The 16,658-nt window shown below is 33.6% G+C and overlaps 1 protein-coding gene across 1 annotated transcript; it reads left to right on the top strand.

Moving 5' to 3' along the window:
* Positions 1–6: 6 nt before the first annotated feature.
* Positions 7–16,066, top strand: LOC117123196 (hephaestin-like protein). The gene is made up of 14 exons (XM_033269045.1): positions 7–28; positions 4,910–5,044; positions 5,526–5,692; positions 6,516–6,639; positions 6,869–7,022; positions 7,904–8,178; positions 8,775–8,983; positions 9,440–9,569; positions 10,044–10,256; positions 10,810–11,026; positions 12,203–12,792; positions 13,144–13,326; positions 13,757–13,867; positions 14,905–16,066. The coding sequence occupies exons 1-14, from the start codon at positions 10–12 to the stop codon at positions 14,994–14,996; spliced, it is 2,619 nt and encodes an 872-aa protein (XP_033124936.1). The 5' UTR covers positions 7–9; the 3' UTR covers positions 14,997–16,066.
* The last annotated feature ends 592 nt before the right edge of the window (positions 16,067–16,658 follow it).

Below are 16,658 nucleotides of genomic sequence, written 5' to 3'. Positions count from 1 at the left end.
GTCGGTGCAATGATTATTTGCAGGAAAGGTGAGAAAAATTTGTTTTTTACATTTGTCACAGATTGAACATTAAGCTGATCTAAATCCTAACAATGAAAATATTGCCCTTGTGTACAGCTATGTCTACAGCCCTATCTACACTATTAAATTTTATGTAATTTATAATATAAAATAAATGATAGCAGCACATTTGAGACTAAAAAAAAATTATTCTGTAGTTTTCGTCCACACAGTGGACTTCATCAGGAGACTGTACAAATGGGAAAAGAAACAACTATAATATACAACAGAAATAATAGTTATCTACATTAGTTGCATAAAATTTGGTAGTATGGATACAGCTTTTGGAATATTAAGCATTTTAGAATATTTTTAGTATATTAAGCATTTTAGATCTATTTTAGTTATTTTCATAATTTATTTAGATTTTTTTCATTATAATAATATATTGTTCTTGGTTTTGATAATTATAAATCAAAATTTTTGTATGTGACTGGAAGGTATTATTCAATTTAAATCTAGCAATTTTAATTTAAGCCTAAAAATAATTACAAGTAATATAATAAAAATTATAATAATTGTGTGTAATATATGTATGGCATAATTATAACTGTTAAAAATATATCTAAAAAAGTTGCATCAGCTATAATGATTAAGTCATGTACAAGTATGGTGTCCGAAGTAGGCTATAACTTAGTTCCTGTAGATTTTATTGAGCTATATAAGTGGATCAAAAATAATCTTTTCTAAACATACTTGCAGCGTGATTCATGTGCATTTTGAAGGTCATTGAGATTAGTTTATATTATCAAAAGGTACATTAGCAACTGTTTTAATACTACTGTATGTTATACTTCCTTATTTAATTCATTAATCTACTGTAGTATTTACCACATCCAGTGGCGGATTTAGAAGGGGGGGGGGGGCGTATGCCCCCTCTATTTTTTGTAAAAAACAATTGTGAAGTATATCAGAAAATTACCAAGCTACTGTAAATAGTAAACATCAGTAAAATACAGCATCTAATTATCAAAAGTACTAGAAGTTTAAGGGAGAGATTAGCCCCTTGCACCCCTACCAGGGGCTCTTCCCTGAGACTGTCACTCAGTTTGCACATTCACGCCCCCTCTTTCTTGCGGGGCTAGGTCTGCCCCTGATATTACAACACAGATGTACATTAGAACATTAATAATCTTCATTATTAGGCTAAGTAAAAAAAACAAGTAGTTTCTCGTTCTAATATTTTGAAAGGATAATGAGGGCACGTTTTTTACTACGAGGTGGTAAATCCAAGATGGTCGATGGGAAACAGTTCCTACTTTTCAACTTTCATCAAGTAGACACATTGAAAGCAAATAGAAGACGCACTAGACATGATTCATACAATGTATCCCCAACCACGAACGGTCCAGAGAGGAATTTTACTGATGTGAGTTAGCCAGATTTTCGTACACTTCGTAAAATAAAGGAAATAAAAAGATAAAAAAAACCATGAGGCAGAGAAAATGGAAGCGCGAGGGGATGAGAAACTAATATTGTTTTTTTGGCCTTAGATTAAAGATGTATTTTCTTATGCAAAAATAAAAAAAAGTTATAATAAAAAATTAACTTTCTCATTTTTAATATAAAAAAAAGTGTATTTAAAAAAATGTTTACCCATAATTTTACAGCAAAAAATGAAAGGACTACCAGTCACTGGAAATGTTTTATTTTTGTCATTATTATCCAGTACAAAAATCAGGGTACACATTTTTTAAATGAAGTAACTCCCCTCCCCTCCCCCTCCCCCTCCCGTTGGGGAGTAAAACCAAAATTCGTCTGGGAGATAAAACAAATTTATATGTATTTCTACATTTTAGACTCTAAAATTGATTAAGTAAGCCTTTGAAATCCCTAAATTCTCATATTTTTTGAAAATGTTAATTTTGTGACCCAAAAATTACCAAAAAAAACATATTTTTTATGACAATCTGATGGCCAACCATCTAAAACAACAAATTTATAAATTCAAACTTTTTCAACGTTTCGTTGACCTAAGAGTTGCATCACATTATGTGGAATTGTTTATATAAATTTTAATGTGATTTACAGTCAGTAGGCTAAAACTTGTGTTTCAATAATCATCTCAATCATATACAATACTTATAGGAATTCCATTCATCCATGTTTCTGATGTACTTTTTTCTTTTAATTTAACTATCTGGTGCTCTACTAGTTGGTAAGGAGATGAGACTGTTAACTCTTAAAGAGAATGGTTGGGAGGGGGGTCACGGGAAGATAAAAGGAAAATTATTTATTTCAATGAATCAGCAATAGGAAATAATTTAATTTCTTTTCGTTTCGCTTTCATTCCTTTTTTTTGATGCACCATTGGGTAGTGTCTGATATGACAGTGTGCCACTGTTGTAAAAGTAAATCCAATAAGTATTGAAATTGTATAGGCCTATAGAGTGCATCAAGGCAACACGACCGCTTTGCAGTTTCCCTTTACATTTAATTACCCCGGTCATTGGATCAAACACATACTTCCTGTGTAAGAATATATTCCATAATGTGCAGCTAGTAATGAGCATTGAAACCTACCAGGTACTCACTTCTGGAATTACTTAATGATTGTAATATGTTAAATTTTTAAAAAGTCAGATTTTTTTTATATGGACAACTGAGTTTCTTAGACACAAGAAGTGTGTTTGATGAAAAACTTAGTAACAGTTAATGAGATACAGATTTTTGTATATTCAAATAGGAGAAAAAAAATAGTGGTTTGTGGACTAACTTTTAATGCTCCTCAGTTAAAGGGTATGTTATTTACAAATTACATGATGGATTTTCTGGTTGACATAGTCTATTTAATTTGGACATTGGGCACTCCCTCATGATTGAAAAGGGGCGCCATACCTCTCCAAATACTCCTTTTTCTAAGCAGCTCTAATATTAATAAAATTGAAGACCAATTTCATTTTCGTAGGAGATATTTCTTTTATTCTGATTGATTATTTTTATCACACCCATACTGAGCCACCATGAACATTTAAATTTTTGTCAGTATACAGCATTTATCAAACTGATCAATAAACTGTTTATTTCACTAGTTACTTCTTTACTGCCTATAGGCATTTAACACAATCATTTTGTTAAATGAGAAAACATTTTTTGTTTTGTTTTACTTGATCTCTGACAATATTTCAAAAAATCTTTTTGTGGCAACCTCACAAAAAAAAAAAAAAAATGATGTTCAGTTATTAGTACAGGGTTAAAGAGTAAAATGAGAGCTATAAAATGGTAAAAGACTCATTTAAATCCACCATACCATAGGCTTAGCCACCGAGCCGTCCGGCCGTCTTTTGGACGACCTACAATTATTTAGGATGGCTACTTTTACCGTGACGGCTTGGCCTAATCAGCTCGGCCTAGCCTAATTGGGCCTGGTACGTCTGCCTTTAGAAATTCTTTATATTCTTCAAATCTATCAAATGTTACATTCTTATTAATAGGTCCATGATTAAACTAAAGCTAAATCATATTTACATTTGATAAAAACAACATTGTTTTTGTACCAATATTCGGTGGGGATTCCAAAAGACAGGTGTGGCACTGAGTCAATGGGCTTCCATTTTGGACAGCCTATTTTGTTTTTCTGGCTAAACCCCTGATGGCAACGGATAAACACTAATTCAGTGATGATGCCATGGTGAGTGACTGGTTTGGCTTGTCTTTGCCATGATAATTACCAAAGAAGGTACAATAGAAGAAGTCTGGGCAGCATTTTGTTGTAGCCTATTGCAACAGGCCATTGTGAAATCATGGATTTTCAAACTAGACATCATGTGACGCAAGTCTTGATAAAATTATGCTCTTGAAGTTTTGCCAAATAAGCTCCAGAATCATTTCCGGGTACTGCAGGTAATAATGCTAAGATAAATGACACTGCGATAATAAGTTCTTTCATGTACTTAAAATAGTCTAGTCTACGTGTAGATTTGTGTGAACAAATTTAATGTACAATTATATGGCCTTTATATGCTTATTGGGATTATGGCCTATAGCAGATAAGAAAATTGATATGAAGTGAAAACAGATTGTTGGGAACTGTGTGAGGTCTGGACCTACCCTTCAGTTGATCTATATTTAAACCCTAAAGAATGGGAAGAGAAAAAGGGAGTGAAGACAAAGGGGGAGAGATAAGGGGAAAAATATACAGATTGATTTAAAGATAATGACTTAATTTTAATTTAAAAAAGAAAAAAAAAAAAACTAAACTAAAATATCACTTTAATCCAATATACTGTAGTAAGCCAATGTTGCACATGCAATGTTTTTATTTATAACAAGAATAATTATCATGTGCACCAGAACATAGAACGTACGTAGTTCAAATGTTAAACCTCTGGTTGAACATAGATATTCTCTTTCCACTTATGTTCATGAGTGTGCTGTGCAGTGGAAAGAAATTGTTGGGGTGAGAAGGAGGAATGTTGGGGTGGAGATTAGTGTTACTAATTTTGGAATTTTTTAAAAGAAAATGGAGTTGGTGTGGAGAATGGAATTGGAGGGTTGGAGGATGGGAATGCTTGGTTGAGTAGGGGAATATTTGGATAGGAAAATGGATTGTAGGAGTCAGTAATCATCAACATGATTACTGTGTATAAGGGGATTTGAGGGTGGGTAAGGTAAGAGGGATGTTTATGCATGGAAGGACAAGGAAGGAATGTGATGGGGAAAATTATTTGGTATGAGGAGAGGGTGAATATATTTAGAAGTATATTTTTGGAGTAGGGAAGTAGACAAGAGTGGAGTAGGATTGATGGGAATATTGAACAAATGTTAGAAGAGAGGAGGGGCAGATGGCATGTTGGGAGTAGGGAGATTATCATAGTGGTAATATATTATAAACTTCTATTTTTTACAGGTATCTTAAATGCCGGTGGAAGAAGATCAGATGTGGATAAGGAGTTTGTTTTGATGTTCACTGTAACTGATGAAAATCTCAGCTATTATTTGGATAAAAATATTGAACATTTTACAACAGACACCGTGGACAGAGGTTTGCTTAGATATTTAATGTGGAATAATTTTTAAAACTAATTTGTAGAAATTGATTCATCCAGCGTAATTTTAAGTGCGGTGTTGGCTCCAGAAATTTGTACGTAGGGAGTCCAGCATATCTGACCAGAATAAAAATCCCGGAATAAAAATATGTAGTAGGACTCATGAGTTCAGTTTTTATGGCTTAGTATGATCAAAATTGTGCTTTTTTGTAGACCAGAATATTAGGGATTTTCAATGAAAATAATGTAATTTGGATAGACAAATTAATTAATATTTTTGGTTGGCGGATGACCAAACCTCCACTACATGTCATTATAATTCAAGATTTTCAAATTTAAAAACTAAAATTTCATGATAAACTACATTAGATTAATTTTGAGATTCAAAGAGAAATCTTTTTATTTTAAATTTCCGGTCATAAATGGTGTTATCAAGTGCTATGTTTCTGCAACTACTTCCTTCAACTTTTATTTCAGAGGATGAAGCATTTATAGCATCTCTCCAGAAAGATGGAATCAATGGCTATATCTATGGCAACTTGCCAGGATTGGAAATGGATCAAGGCGATGAAATTGAATGGCATATTCTTGGTATGGGGACGGAATCTGACATACACACTGCATATTTCCATGGTAACATGCTTGTAAGTGAAACAGAATCTTCAACTACGAATATTAAACTGGAGGAGTATTCATTTGTATTACTGTCATCTTCACCACTGTTGAACCGATCATCATCAAAATTCATTTTAATTATCATTAATATTAATGGCAATATTGTAATGATGATGTTATGATTCATCATCATCATTATCATCATAATCACTATCATGACTCATCATCATCACCATAATCATAATAAAAATTGTTGTCAACATTGCAATGGCATACTTTGGAGTCTTAAAATGGGTAGGACGATTAGGCCAAATAAAAAAAATTATTGTGTTGGCCACACCCGACCGACCCAAAATGTATGAAATTGAGGTTTGGCATTTTTTTTTTTTTTACTACAATGAAAAATATAAGGCTGGAATAAGACTATCTTGCTGGACAGTACAGTAGGTGATGCGACAGTGTTATGCGATCACTTGCTTTTGAATATATATTTAAAAATTTGTTGTATTGTGTATTTTCTTTTTAGGCATACACATTTTGTTGATTTTCCCAGTAAGGTGATATGATGTGAATTTTAACTACTTGAGCGTGATTTGTTTTCGCTTCAAACATTTCCATTGCGCTTGGGCGTGGGCTAATTTTTGGGGCATGTGCCTCCACGCACCCTTAGATGCAACACTGCATTGTTGAAACTCTGCCACCGTTTCCATTTCCAAATGTCTCGGTACTGGGCAACACAACAATTACATCACTACGATTAGAATAAAATAGATTTAAAGCTTGTTGGATATGTTAACAAAGCAACAATAAAGCATAGCATCAATTTAATTAACAATACTTTATATTTTTTAGGAGGTAAGAAACCATCGGACAGATTCTATAAGTGTTGAACCAGCAGCGTTCTTCTCTGGTAGAATGAGGGCGGTAAATCCTGGCTCGTGGCTAATCACTGATGCTGTTGTAACGCATTACGAAGGTAATAGGCATCATATACGCCTTTCTAATTTTTTGTTGTATGAATTTAAATTTTAACAAAAAATAAAGATACTTAAAATTAGTAAATGATTATTTTAGATGAATCTCAAACTCTTTATAAAGTTAATGATGTTCCTGTACAGGATTCTCCTATGTAGAAATTGTTTTTGCTTATGAAATTATGTTAGAATTAAAGAAAATTTAAATAGAAAATGATTTATTTATATTAGATGGATCTCAAGCTATTTATACAGTTAATGAAGTTACTGGACAGGACTTTACTCCAAACACTGGACCTGTGAGGGAGTACTTCATTGCAGCTGTTGAAATTGAGTGGGATTATTTGCCACTTGGTCGCAATCCATTCACAAATGAAGAAAATCCGTAAGTTACATAAACTCTTATCGTCAAGAGTTTCACCAAATCCTCCATCTATCAATCAGTCAATTCAATTCAATTATATTTCAGAACTCTCCATAGAAAATACATTACAAGAAAAAATAAAAAATACATTAAATGCACATCAAAAGTCCACATAAACAATACACTGTTCAAATGTCAGATATTAATAAAACATATTATAGAAAGCTCACAATATACTAAAATATCAGCTCAAGTGTTCAAGTGTCTCATCCAGTTTATATACATTTTAGACTCATACAATACATGCAAGGTTTCACAACAGCATTTACAAGGGTATTGTTTCTATTTATCATTCTAATCATGAAACCATAGCAAGTTTTTCTATAGAACTCATTGAATATATAGAACATCTCTTGTTAAGCCCCAGACATTTTCTCAGAGCATTATTGTAACACACACCTGCAACTCCATGATATTAACCTGAGTAAACCCATAGGCTGCAGCATTACGTAGTGGTACAATAGGATTTAAACAGATTGCACTTAACCTCGTCAGAGCATTTGTTAAATTAGCAGCAGCAACATGTTAGCTCTATATTCATTCATAATTGTTGCAGCCAAAAATCATAAAAAATGAGAACAACAAATATACATGACAAAAATATAAGACAATTTAATCTAAAAATTAGAAATGTAGAAGTGACTGTTTCTATATTCATATAATTATTTAAATTAGCAAAAAAATAAATAGTTGTTATTTGATTAGAAGTTAATTATTCGATCCTTTTAAATGACAATTTCATAATATAATATTGAATGTTCATGGGATTTTCTAGATTTTAAACGTATTAACCAAAGAATCACATTTCACATGACGTTTATATTAGAATTGTTTTCTTCCAGGACGCCATATTTTAACACAGCAGCTAATCGCATTGGATCGGTTTACAAGAAGGCGGTTTACCGTGAATACACTGATGCAACATTCACACAAGAACAAAATAGAACAACTGATTTAGAACACCTCGGGTTCCTGGGGCCTGTCATTCAAGCTGAAGTTGGTGACACGATTCAAGTGACATTCCTTAACATGGCAACCAGGAATTACAGCATACATGCCCAAGGCGTTTTGTATGATAAGATGTCCGAGGGAATGATGTACAATGATGGCACATCAGGTTTGTCAAAATTTTCACTGTAACAGAAATGCTGCTCATTATGCAGTGTTAAGTTCATTTAATAGGTCAAATAAAAAATTGGGTCAAGTATTATTCACCACCCCCATTTGGGTGCTTTTGAAGGATGACTGTACATTAAAACCAAGCAGCAGTAGCGTGAATGGGTGATATGTTACAAGGTATCCCAGACAATTATGAATTTCACAGCACAATTTGTATTGTCAGCATTATTATTGTTATTATTCATATTATTATTATTTTATTGTAATTATTATTTTATATCAATTTAGTCAAAAGCAATATAAGAAATTAAAATATTTTTTTTAGGTAGGTTCATAAACCACTATATCATATCTAACTACTGGTATTAATTTTATTGCCAATAATATATGTATTTACCACTTTTTATTATAGTTCTTATTTCATCATTACACTGAAAACAACAGCTTTACAATTTTCCACCCCCAACCCCACCCCCCAAAAAAAAAAAAAAATTAAAAAGCTTAAAATATAAAAAATAATAATTATATTATAATAATAATTAAACAGCAATTAGTTCTTAACTAAAATTTTTTTTAAAATCTGAATTTTTTTAGAAGCAGAAATGGGTGGTGGCATTGTGCAGCCAGGCAAAATGTACACTTACAATTGGACAGTTCCGAATGACTTTGGACCAACCGAATTTGATGATGATTGCCTTACCTGGATGTATTATTCTGCTGTGGATCTTGTGAAAGATCTGTACTCCGGTCTTGTTGGACCTTTGATTACCTGTAGACCAGGAACTTTGGCATCAAAAACACAGGTAGAATATTTAGCTTTTCAATCATTTTATGCTTTATTTTTTAAAATTATGCTTTATTATTATTATTATTATTGTTATTTTTTTATTTTTTATTTTTTTTTATTAATAATGATGGTAAAATAATTACTGTAAAACAGTGGCAATTTATATTACTGTCATTATTCATTTTTATGATTATGTTATTTTCTTTTTTGTTGTCTTAGCTGTCTTTCCTTTCTCAAAATTTTTTTTTTTGCTGTTGCTCAAAGTTATATTTGTATTTTAGTATTAGGGAGCAAGCCGTTGTAGAGGTTTATCACTTGTTGGCTCGCTTCCATCCCTACTGTACATTGTGAGTGAGAAGTTTAATAAATAAATGAAATGAAATAAATAAAGTTACTGCTGTGTTGTATGCTTTTATGCTATAAATTCCCATGAACACTGATTGAATTTGCATTTTTTTTTTCAAATTGGTAGAACTTTTTGTTCTTCTTCGCATCTGATGAGAACCTAAGTTGGTACATCGATGATAACATTGTATCGAAGACCTCTGATCCGAACCTGATGAAAGGTGATGAGGATTTCGTGGCATCTAACCAAATGAGTGGTATGGATACTTTGATTTTCTTAATATATTCAAATACAATTCCATAAGGTAGTGTTAATCATCATGTTTAAAATAACTGTCTATCCTTTCTTGTGTTGATTGGCAGTATAGAAATTGCCATGTCTGTCCAATGGGTGCACATGATAATGGGGGGTGCAGGAGATGTACAGTACCCCCCATCCCTCTCACCAACGCCTGTGGAAGCAAATTAGTTCCATTAAGTGGGTTAAAATACTAAAAATGACAATAGGTATTTAGATACGCATTCTCGATTTTCGTAACCCCGAATCCATTTCTCATCACCCCAGACCAAAACTAGCCTACTTCCCCTGTGCAGATGCCCAACTACCAGTTCTGAGATACATGACAGAGTCATTATTATTATCGTAGCTGTATTTAATGTGGGCTCACACTTTGCCTATTACATGAATGCATATTCTTGCCAGCATATTAACGTCTTTTATTTCTTTATAGCCATCAATGGCTTCTCCTTTGCAAATCTTCCTAATATCAGTGTTTGCCAAGGCACTGAGGTCAACTGGCACTTGATGTCGCTAGGAAAAGAGGGGGATCAAACGACAGTGTATTTTCACGGAAACACATTTGTATTCAATGGTGCTCGCACTGACTCGGTGGCGCTGTTCCCTGGCATTTATCAAACAGTTGTAATGACACCTAGTGTCATAGGTTTGTATTATTTTATTATTATAGTAAGAAATGTACAGTAGTTAAATAATTAATAATGTTATTGATTAAAAATAAATTATGGGTAAAATTGACTTTATCAATTTTTTGGACTATCAATGTAAATTCATGAACTTCCTCTCACGAAGCACTTTATATCAATGAGTTAAAAGTTTGCTTATAATGTTCATTTCATCTTTTTTTATTGATCGCATTATTGAAAAATATGTTCAGGCTGGGATGGATCCAGATAAAAATCTGGATATTGGGGACATGTGGTGTGCAAAACACTGAGCAGTGGAGGCGGGGGAGGATTTTTGTTTAGAAGTACTTAACCACTGGTACACATTTAAATTGAAAGTTAGCTTGTTTCTGAGTTCCGTGCAGCCTTCTTTCTCCTTTTTTTTTCTGTCTCATTTTTCTTGTCCTAGTCCCCTCATGGTCACCCCTCCGCCCTCTGGATCCTGCCCTAAATCACCTCAACAGATTATAAATATTCATCATTATTATATATAAAGAAAAGCATAATAAAACCAAATGACATCTGCTCTAAAAGGAAAATGGAGTGTGGAGAGCCAGTCTGCAGTGCAAAGAGACAGTGGAATGATTGCAACTTTCTCAGTAGACAACTGTGATGGCTCACCGATTAGTAGCTACCAAGATGAGTGTGGCGGTGCTCGTACCTACTACATTGCTGCCGTAGAAATGAACTGGGATTTCGCAAAAGAAAAGTTTGACTATATTCGAAATGTCTCACTTGAAGATCCAGAGAGGTAAGTTACAAGGACCAACACACAAAATGTTTAATTTGAACCATCAGTGCTTCATGTGGATGGATATGGATTATGTTAGTGTAAACACCAAGGATAACCCACAAAAGTCTGAAGAAGACTTAGTGGGGTCCTTCTGGTGGTGATTGGGCAGTTCAATGGAAGACAGTCCCCTACACTTTTTCGAAGAGTGTACTTTTCTTAATGTGCACATGGGACATTGCACACGGGACCAATGGCCTTAACATCTCATCCAAAAGACTGTGCACTTATCGTAACTTGCATTGTAGCCCTCTAGGTGTAATACAAGGAGAGCAGCGATGGGAATTGAACCGGGGACTAAGAGGTCGCCACGGTTCAGTGCACACACAGTGGCACCACCAGTTTAGCCAACTGAGCCAAGCTACACTCACGTAATTACAATAAATAATTGTAACAGAAATGATTGCCATTAAAGGCAGAATTAACTGTCTTATTGATTGCAAACATAGGTTTTCAGAGGAATTTGAATTTATTATCATCGGAGTTGGGTTATAACTTCTCTTTTGATAAATATCTCTGGTGTGGGATATGTGTCGGTTGCTTATGTGCTATGTTCATCATTTATATACATAGGTGGAAGGGAGGTGTACAACATTTTGTTCAAAAACAATAAGTGTATTGATTCTGTAAACAATATCAAAGGAAACAACAGTACCTTAAGTTTGACTGCATGAGACAAATTTTTATATGTGGTAAAGACAGGCCAAACCAGTCACTCCTCGCAAATCATTTTTGGGAGATATATGGCCAGAACATGTTAAAATGTCAAAATTTTTCAAAATCTATTTTATTACACTAAAATAAACCTTATATTTCTATACATCAGGCTATGTTGATATTTCCCCATATTCGATGTTTAAACAACATTTTTTAATAATTTGGTGATGGTCTCTGCATGAGAATTCCCCAAACTTTGAAGGCTGATTTCTCTGTTATTTAAACAGCTGTATGATTTAACTCCTGTAACATCACAACAAAACATCAGATTTAATTGATTCTTTCACCATTTTATAACTGTCATATAAGTGTCACTCTTTAACACTGTAACTAAAAATCAACTTTTGCGAGGAGTGACTGGATTGGCTTATTTGCCACATATGTTCTTAAATAGATAATTCTATTCTGTTTGTGCCACAGTGATGGTTATGTCTTTGTCACTCAAACTGACACATTGATTGGAAGTGTTTACAAGAAGGCCCTCTTCCGTCAGTACCAGGATGCAGAGTTCAAAGTTCAAAGTAAACATGAAAGTTATCTCGGTACGTTGGGACCGATAATTAGGATGCAAGTAGAGGGACGCATCTGTATCGTTTTTAAGAATATGGCATCAAGGGACTACTCCATTAACGCTCATGGTGTCGTCGAGGTGAGCCGAGAAATGGAATACGTGGCACCGGGTGACACACATACGTACATCTGGGAAGCACCCACAAGTGTTGCACCGACGGATAGCGATCCAAACTGCGTCGCTTACTCTTACTATTCAACCGTCAATAGGGTTCGAGACATCTACTCTGGATTGATTGGCCCTCTAGTGGTGTGTAAAAAAGGTGTTCTTGATAAAGCAGGTCAACGAAAGGATATTAAACGAGAATTTGCTCTTCTTTTTATTGTTATGGATGAGAATCAGAGCTGGTACCTTGATGAAAATATCGATACTTTCTCTCTGAAACCATCGATGGTAGATAAAGCAGACCCAGAATTTGAGGAAAGCAACTTGATGCATGGCAAGTAAAAAATTAAGGTTATTTATTTCTAAGGTATAATCTTGACAGCGACAAAACTTCAAATATTTTACTCATTGTTTAAGCACCTGGGGTCAGATTTGTCAAACTAGACATCACCTTAAAATTTGCTTAAAATTAAAAAGTCGACTGTACAAATGTGTCACCTAAGGGTCTGTTTCTGCTAAGCGAAAAAAAAAACATGTGTTTTTAAACGGTTATTAAAAAACAATTAAAAAACACATGTTTTTTTTTCCCAGCAGAAATGGACCTAAATACAAAAACACGGTTAGGACACACATGTTTTAACACCCTTAAAAATGTTTAAATGAATGCATAATTTTGGTCATATAGGTATAAATGGCTATATCTACACCAACTTAAAGGGCTTAGAAATGCAGAAAGGAGATAAAGTGGACTGGTACCTAATTGCCATGGGAACCGATGTTGATCTTCATTCCGTGCATTTTCATGGGCAAACTATGACCTATGAAACGGATATGACACAGCGGGCTGATGTGTTTGAACTTTTCCCAGGTAAGCCATTCACATTTGTTAATGGTTACATGATGTAGTTCAAAGTCTGTTTATATTATGGTCTTTACATGATGTTAGTTTTGAATGTAGTCACTACACATCAATGTCATTTTCCATTGTCAAAATAAATAAATCCCTACTACAAACAGATGTGCAACAGTGTAGGTTTATTCATGTGTTCATAACCAAAGGCTTATGCCAGTACAGTATCTTCATTCTACAGTTTTCATTAGATTACAAATCCAGTTACTTTATAAGATCTAAGTTGTGTATTCTACATTTTTTTTTGCACATCATTTGTTCAGTGTTGGTAATTTTGGATTTAAACAGAGAATCGCTCAGAGCTCTTTCAAACTTTCCAACCACAAGTTTTATGTATGTATATTAATTTTCTTCATGCACATTCTTTTTTTTTTTTTTTTTTATCAAGGTGTTTATAAGACAGTTGAGATGGAACCAGACAATGTTGGAGTGTGGCTTCTTCACTGCCATGTGAATGATCATATCTTTGCTGGTATGGAAGCTTTATTTGAAGTTACAGGTAAGTTGATAACATTTATTCTGGTTCATATTAAAATGGCAAAATCCCCCAGGTAATCCCTAAAAGTCACTGCCTTATATGTATTTAAATTCTTAATGTAAACAATTATAGAGGCAATTATAAAGATTGGTTCCTGAGAAAAATGCATTATTTTGTTTCCCAGGCCCCTAGCAAAGCCCAGGGACCATGGCGCTGGCCCCGTCAACCCCACAACTCTCTTGACACTAATAATTACTAAAACAAAGATTGTGTAGGTAGGGGTGGTGCCAGGATTTGTCCGATAGGGGGTTCGACATCCCGGCCGAAAAAAAAAAGTGGGCGTGGTCAGTTTAGCTCAAAATCTCTCAAAAGTGTTCCAGGGGGCGAAGTACCCGAAAAATATGACAATTCAGGGATTTCAAAGGCTTATTTATTGAATCTCAGAATCTACTAATATGTAGAAAATACAAACATTTTATTTCTCCCCGACAAATTGTGGTTTTTCTCCCTGACAGGGGGCCCCTGTCCCCCGGCCCCACTGGTACGCCGTAGGCTGCACTAAGCTCTTCCTACACAAGATAAGTGCACAATTGAACTGGATGAAGAAACTGTTAGCTGGTTTAAGGCGGAACTTCCACTGTGATTTTGGAATTGAACAAACGAAAGATTTCAAATACTAATTTAATAATGATGCCTATAAAAATTACTGTCACTAAAAAGAAGGCGAATCATTGTTGCACATGTATATGGGTGTATAAGCTAACACTTTTGTATATTTTGTGTCAGCTTTATTCTTTTAGTTTTATTTTCGTTTGTTTTGTATAAGCTTCTTTGCACGATGCACTAATTAAATGTAAATATTATTATCAGCACCATCATCACTGTTATGAAATTATGAGATTATTATCCTAAAACTATAGAAAACAAAAAGATTTTAGGTCATAAAGAATTGACTTTTGAACATAAAAGGTGAGGGAATGTAAACAGCTGCTAGAGTATTGCTAAAAAATTGATATAGTAACTTGTTATTGAATAACATAATTTGTTTTCTTTTATAGATACTAAAGTACCAAGTGGATCGGAGGTCACTGTGGGGTCAATGCTTTTGCTTTCGATTGCAGTACTAATGTCAGCATTTATTAATTTTTGAATACTGTAATTTCTTTTTTAAGTGCAGATGATCAAGGGAAATTAAAAATCATAATTTACTCTGAAAATATGCAATTACATATTAGTAAAATATTATTATTTTTTAAAAAGTAGCATTTATACATTCTTGCCCAATTTATATTTATTTTTTTTTAAAGAATATACTTTATCAATTTTATGAAAAACTAGATTTTTTACATAAAAATACACTGTATTGTTCAGAAGAATAGAGGGTTTCTTGAACAATGGTCGTACAGTAGTGCCATATATTTTCCACAACTCTATGGCAAGGTGACAAACAATTACCAGGTGAAGATCCAGGGAGTAGGATCCCCACCAAAAAAAAAAAGAAAAGAAGCAAGAAAAGTGAGGAGCATGGTTCTCCAAAACAAGCTAATTTTTTATTTAAATTCCATGTACTAGTGTCCATGGCAACTGTTTCTAAACAAAAATCTCTGCCCACCTCTCAGTGCTTTGCACATTGTATGGCTTCTGCCCAGATTTTTCTTTGGATGACAATTCAATTTTACAATAATAAACCAGAAAGATTAAATATGGCGGCTGTTTAAAAAAATATTTTAAAATTTAATATGTACATACTTAGAAGTCACGTTGATAACAGATGAAAGCTCGCAGTATGTTTACATCAAATTGTGCTTGGTTTATTATCGATTAAAGAGTTCTACATTCATTATAAGCAAACTAGATGAAAATATGCAAATTATTATGTACAGTTATAGTTTTGCTTTCTCTGAGACAACTTACCCTAATTTAATTTTAATAATTCTTTATTCCCATGAGTATTACAGCCAAATTTGAGACCACCATTGGGATCTGAAAATTAGCGGTGGCCTCCGGGTTTAGTTGCCGGTTAGCTTAGTGTTAATAGATTGAAGATTGTTTTCTTTCAAAAAGTGGTCTTTAATTAGGTCTCAGAATTAGATAGGTCTTGAATTGGAGGTTGAACTTTAATGTTGACATGGCAACGTGTAACAGAACAAGTCAGCCGTGTGCAAAGTGATGTGGCATTTTATTTGCTCTGACTAGCAATAAACAGAATAAACAGGTGAATTATTGTTTCTAAATTTTATTTTTGTACACTGGTTCATCTACATGAAGTGATGTAAACTATAAAAGATATTGCACAGATTCATCTTCATTTTACCACTTTCTACAATTAATAAGTATAAGTTATAAGAACATTTAAAATTCACTTAACAGTTACATTCTACACAATTCTAAGTGAAAGTCTGAAAAAGTATAAAAATTGTTACTATTTACTTTAGTAAAGTATTCATAGGTGGTATGCGTATAATAATGATCACTCCTCCAACCGGATTAACTCACAACTTACAAGTGAGAGGATAGTGAGATGATGAGTGTCTACAGCCTCCTGGGGCAGTAGACACAAACACTGCTGATTGACAACCTGATTTGCAAATGTCACTATGGTTTGGGAAAACATTTTTTGGTCTTATATATTGCAAAAGTATAAAGTTTATCAGATTTTTACATCTCTTGCAAATTGAAAAAAAAAAATTATTTAATACTACATTTGTCATATGATTATCTAGATCCTGGTTTGTTCTATTAAAATACATTTACCAGAATGCAAGGAGTGCAGATGTGCTTAAAACCAAGTACCTGTACAAAGAAAGTTTCT

This window comes from Anneissia japonica, unplaced genomic scaffold (assembly GCF_011630105.1).
Source record: "Anneissia japonica isolate Jap-2015-1 unplaced genomic scaffold, ASM1163010v1 scaffold288080_len124612_cov161, whole genome shotgun sequence".
Classification (NCBI taxonomy): Eukaryota; Metazoa; Echinodermata; class Crinoidea; order Comatulida; family Comatulidae; genus Anneissia; species Anneissia japonica.
Note: the sequence above shows the minus strand (reverse complement) of the source record. Positions and strands in the feature narration are given on the sequence as shown.

Bases quoted from the DNA above. Each gene is read 5' to 3' on its own strand.
- LOC117123196 (XM_033269045.1), top strand. The intron at 5,693-6,515 runs GTAAGTGAAACA...TATATTTTTTAG, and splicing joins ATTTCCATGGTAACATGCTT to GAGGTAAGAAACCATCGGAC. The intron at 11,027-12,202 runs GTAAGTTACAAG...TTTGTGCCACAG, and splicing joins TCACTTGAAGATCCAGAGAG to TGATGGTTATGTCTTTGTCA.